General features: G+C 30.2%; 1 protein-coding gene across 1 annotated transcript; it reads right to left on the bottom strand.

The window, feature by feature from the left end:
- LOC143247332 (electron transfer flavoprotein regulatory factor 1-like) lies at nucleotides 1–4,136 on the bottom strand. Its single transcript, XM_076495194.1, has 2 exons — nucleotides 3,976–4,136; nucleotides 1–703 (listed from the first exon to the last, which is right to left on the bottom strand). Exons 1-2 carry the CDS (start codon nucleotides 4,015–4,017, stop codon nucleotides 494–496), a joined length of 252 nt encoding a protein of 83 aa, XP_076351309.1. The 5' UTR covers nucleotides 4,018–4,136; the 3' UTR covers nucleotides 1–493.
- Between the last annotated feature and the right edge of the window lie 1,324 nt (nucleotides 4,137–5,460).

Genomic DNA, 5,460 nt, shown 5'->3' with positions numbered 1-5,460 from the left:
AACTTGTTCATGTTTTTTTATTTATATCATATATTGACTGATAAAATATAACTATAAACAATAAACACTGTTTCTTTTTAAAATGTGACATTAATGTCTCAACCACAAAACTAAAGCTCTAATATTACATAGAACATTTCTTTATTTTAAAATATGAAAACAACGGCTTTCTAGTAGCACAACTGTAAACCCAAAGGATTATAGTACTAGAAATCGGGTTTCGATGACTGTGTTTGAAATAACAAAGATTGTGAAGCTTTGTGTTTAGCAAAAAAAAAAAAACAACACTGATACAGTCAGGAAGCTATAAGTTTTGTGCACTTCGTCGTTGGAACAAAGTAAGTTTGTGAAAAGTTTCATCCCAAGTATTCAACGTTATAACGTTTCACTATGTAAACATTTCTTCATCCCAATTATTCAACGTTATAACGTTTCACTATGTAAACATTTCTTTCTAGTTTTGACTTACGACACTAAATGTTAATAAACGCATTCACTGTTGAGATGAGTATCGTTTCTTCAGTTTTCGATATTTCTTCAACATGTACAGTGCCTCCAGTTCTTTAATAATATACTGTCCTCGAGCCAGCAACATCTCAATCTCGGTTGATCCACTTACATCCTTGTTCTTAACAAACGCTGTCTTCAGACGAGTACGAAAATAGTTGTAACCTTTCGGATAATCTCGTCCTAAGTACAGTAGCTAAAGAACGTCAATTAATCTGTTAATAATTTCAAGTATAACAATCAACAGGCAAGTAAGTCAAAGTACTGGATGACAACGTTTGTTGTTGGTCATTTCCTATTACCTTATGGGTAAAGAGTAACCTAGCTAGATTTAAACACTATAGAATGTTACGCGTCATAATATTTTCTGTATATTTTTATTGAAATATTCAAAAATAACCAATAGCTCGATCTGAAATTATATTTTAAAAATTATCTCCACATTTTGGAAGAAATACTTACCCTCATACAAAATATGGACAACGTAAAATGTGTTACGTATTATTTCGTAGGCGGGAGACTTTTGACACGTCATCTCCACTTGTGTTTCTACAAGATCAACTCCAAAATACTTTTAAAACTCACACTGATCCAGATATGGATACATATTTCTACAATAAAGTCACTAATCACATATTAAACAATAAACATCAATTTGAACCAATTTTTCCAATAAACATAACTGATACAAATATAAGTTCCGACACAGATTATACAAGCACGTTACTAACAAATGAAATATCCCTTCAAGAAGTACTCGAAGCAATAAAAAACACAAAATACAAAGCACCAGGTGAAGATGAAATACAAGCTATCCTTCTAAAACAGGGCACTCCGAAATTGTTTGACCACCTAAATTCACTTTTTAACCTATCTCTATCCTCAGAATACATCCCAGTTTCTTGGAAGCTTGCAAATATATTAATGTTCCATAAGGAAGGGATGCCAGCGAATAAACCTAATAGCTACCGACCAATCAGCCTGACCAGCTGTATAGGCAAAATTCTTGAAAGAATAATCAGTAATAGACTCTTCACATTCTTGGAGATAACATCAAAATTATCAAAAGAACAAAATGGATTCAGGAAATTTAGACAAACGACAGATCACCTAATCAGATTAACCGAAACCGTAATAGATAGCTTCAATAAAAAAGAATGTACTGTTGCTTGCTTCCTTGATATCGAGAAAGCATTCGACACTGTATGGTATGATGGTCTAAGGTTCCGAATGAATGAAATAGAACTACGGCGAGGAATTATTCGCTGGTTATCTAACTTTTTGTAAAATAGAAAGTGAAGAGTAAATGTTGAAGGAACATTTTCTGAATACTTTACTCCTGAAGCTGATGTCCCTCAGGGAGGGGTGGTTAGCCCTATACCTTTCATCATGTATGTAAACAATATGCCACTGAAGGATCCGAATCATGGATTCTCTTCAAGGTTCGCAGATGATGTGGCAGTCTGGAAAAGTGCCGCAACACCCACGATAGCAGCCACTAACATACAACCGCAACTAAATAGAATAAGTGAATACTGTCAAAAATATAGAATAAAAGTAAACACAGCAAAAACACAACTCGTAGTATTTACGAAATTGACAAAACACAAAAAACAACAGCCAAAATTATATATGAATGGCACTCTATTCCAGACTGCCCCATCGGCAAAATTTTTAGGTCTGACCTATGATTCAAAACTAACTTGGATCAATCATGTGAACGAAATTAAAAATAAAGTCTGGCGAAGAACTAATTATGCTAGGAGTCTAACTGGTAAAAACAGTGGAGCATCCACAGATAACATACTAAAAATCTATAAAACATATATTAGACCTGTAATAGATTATGCAGCTCCAGCATGGATAACTGTGAGCAATAAAATAATTAAAACCAAACTACAAACAATCCAAAACACACTCCTAACAACTGCATACAGAGTTCCAAGAACTATATCATCTCAGTTCATTGACAAATACTCGAACATACCAACCATACCAGATATCATCCTACATAGTACAATAATGTACTTTAATAAGAATTGGATGAAAAACGAATTACTATGCGAACTAGACAGGTACCTCGTATATGATGAAGCTAGTTCTAAATATCTCTCCCCAGTTAACTTATATTTTAAATATAAAAATAAATAAAAAAGAAAAAATAAAATTTGAAAAAAATATATATAAATTTTAAATAATAATAAATAATAAATAATAATAATAATAACAAAAAAATAAAAAATAGCAATAATAAAAAATATTTTTCTACTATATATATATATATATATGTATTAAACAATTAAAAAACTTGACATTTCTGCAGATAGAATAAAATAATCACAGTATACGAGCCACATTACATGGACATTGCCCTGAAACGGATCAAAATAATATTCAGTTCCACAGTTATAAAATTCGTCAAGAGGAGGAAGAGGTCATAGAGAACCTGACCCTCCAGGGTATGAACTTTTATTACCCAAATACCGACGACATTCTTCTTCTTCTTCTACAAGAGGCAGTTGCCATCTGTCCAAGTTTCAACAATTTATTGTATACAATGATTACGTAAAATGACATGTTGTAACATGAATTATGCATCATACTAACAAACTGAAATTATGCTACTATGTAGAATTAACATGGAATATAACGCAATAATCTTACAAAAAACGTGAAATTAACGCTAGTATGTAGTATTAATATGGAATATAACTCAGTCATCTTACTAGAAACCTGAAATTATGTTAATTTGTAGTGTTAACACGAAATATGATACAAACATCGTACTGAAAATCTGAAATTATGTTAATTTGTAGTTTAACATGAAATATGACACGGGTATCGTATTGACAAACTGAAATTATGTTAATACGTAGAATACACATATACATTTAACATAAATATAAGTATGTAGTTTATAAGTCTGGAACCAAAATGAACCATAAAAAACAAAATAAACACGATGTGTGCTTTACAAAGTAATACTTCTCAATTCGATACGTGAGCCTGACATTCAAAATAAAATAATAACAATAATAATTAAAACTGTATTCTAAAACTTGAATTACCAAAGACTGAACTACTAAATAGTATAATAATTTTGTGCATCTTTAATCCCATTAGGTTTATTGTGTTTTGTTTTTTTTCACATAACAGAGAATTGAACAAAACGTAAGGAGAAATTACAACTTTTTTTTTCAATACGGGTTCGAAGGTTTTAAGGATCACACATGTTTTTAAATGAACAGAAACAAACATCAAGAAAGCAAATCTGTTTCAGCATTTTTGTGAAAGTAATTTATACATTTATTCCACAACTTTCGAAAGATATTTATACCAAAACTTTACAGTACCTGTAAACAACTTTTACTGACTATAGCTATTTCCTAATTTCAATCAAGACCTTCCATTTAAATCACCTTAAACTATGTTAAAACTTGTATTTATAAACACAGTTCAGAAACCTACATTTTTATAAAGCAGCGTCACTCGACTTCTGGTAGAAGCCATCTTTGGTGTGTCAAATTTTAAAGCTCATCCAGTGCTTGTACATGAAGATTTTTTAGCAACAGACGAATAACACACAGTAATGGATGTCTTTGTACGTATTTACAGACGATGCCCTTTATACCTTATCTGATAACAGAAGCGAGCTGAGTGGATGATAAACTAACTCCTACATCAAGAAAGATTGATTTGTTGATTAACTTGGCGTTGAGTGAGATATGATGGCCTAAAGTTACTTGTGAATAAACAGTTTGTATCATAGATTCAAACTTCTCATGTTTTTTTAGTCAAATGAAAGGCACACAGTTTTGAAGTAGGTTTTTAACCCCTATACATCTACGATTAATTGTCAAAAACCACTTACAATATTTTCTGAGCAGCAAATACTAAAAGTTTATTGCAAACAGCACAGTTGTTAATAAAGAAACATGCTTCTGCCTATTTCTTCATGAACATGTGATATTTAAGTGTTATCTTCCTAATCATGACGACAAATCACTAATTGATGTAAATTTCAACGAACCTTATGTTATTACAAACTAAGATACCAATGGTTATTTTAATTATTGTGAACTCAACTGCATAAAATTGTTTTATAATTGTGAAGGTCTTTAACTGAATGTTTAATAATAACAGAGAGAGAGCAAAATGGGTTTATGAATGGATAGCAATAACAATAAATAGGTTTATGAATGGATAACAATAACAATAAAATGGGTTTATGAATGAATAACAATAACGATAAAATGGGTTTGTGAATGGATAACAATAACGACAAAACGGGTTTGTGAATGAATAACAATAACGATAAACTGGATTTGTGAATGGATAACAATAACAATAAAATGGGTTTGTGAATTGATAACAATAACAGTAAAATAAGTTTGTAAATAGATAACAATGTAATATGTTTATGAATGGATAACAATGTTATATGTTTATGAATGGATAACAATGTAATATGTTTATGAATGGATAACAATAACAATAACATGGGTTTGTGAATTGATAACAATAACAGTAAAATGAGTTTGTAAATAAATAACAATGTATGTTAATGAATGGATAACAATGTAATATGTTTATGAATGGATAACAATAACAATAAACTGGGTTTGTGAATTGATAACAATAACAATAAAATGAGTTTGTAAATAGATAACAATGTAATATGTTTATGAATGGATTAAAATAGCAATAAAATGGATTCATAAATGAATAACAATAACGATAAAATGGGTTTGTGAATGGATAACAATAATGACAAAACGGGTTTGTGAATGAATAACAATAACGATAAAATGGGTTTGTGAATTGATAATAATAACAATAAAATGCGTTTGTGAATAGATAACAATGTAATATGTTTATGAATGGATAATAATGTAATATGTTTATGAATGGATAACAATGTTATATGTTTATGAATGGATAACAATGTAATAT

This window comes from Tachypleus tridentatus, chromosome 3, assembly GCF_004210375.1.
Source record: "Tachypleus tridentatus isolate NWPU-2018 chromosome 3, ASM421037v1, whole genome shotgun sequence".
Classification (NCBI taxonomy): Eukaryota; Metazoa; Arthropoda; class Merostomata; order Xiphosura; family Limulidae; genus Tachypleus; species Tachypleus tridentatus.
Note: the sequence above shows the minus strand (reverse complement) of the source record. Positions and strands in the feature narration are given on the sequence as shown.

Excerpts from the sequence above, each read along its gene's own strand:
- LOC143247332 (XM_076495194.1), bottom strand. The coding sequence starts at position 4,017 with ATGGCTTCTACCAGAAGTCGAGTGACGCTGCTTTATAAAAAT. Across the intron at positions 704-3,975 it reads TGACGCTGCTTTATAAAAAT|CTACTGTACTTAGGACGAGA; the intron begins GTAGGTTTCTGA and ends GACGTTCTTTAG.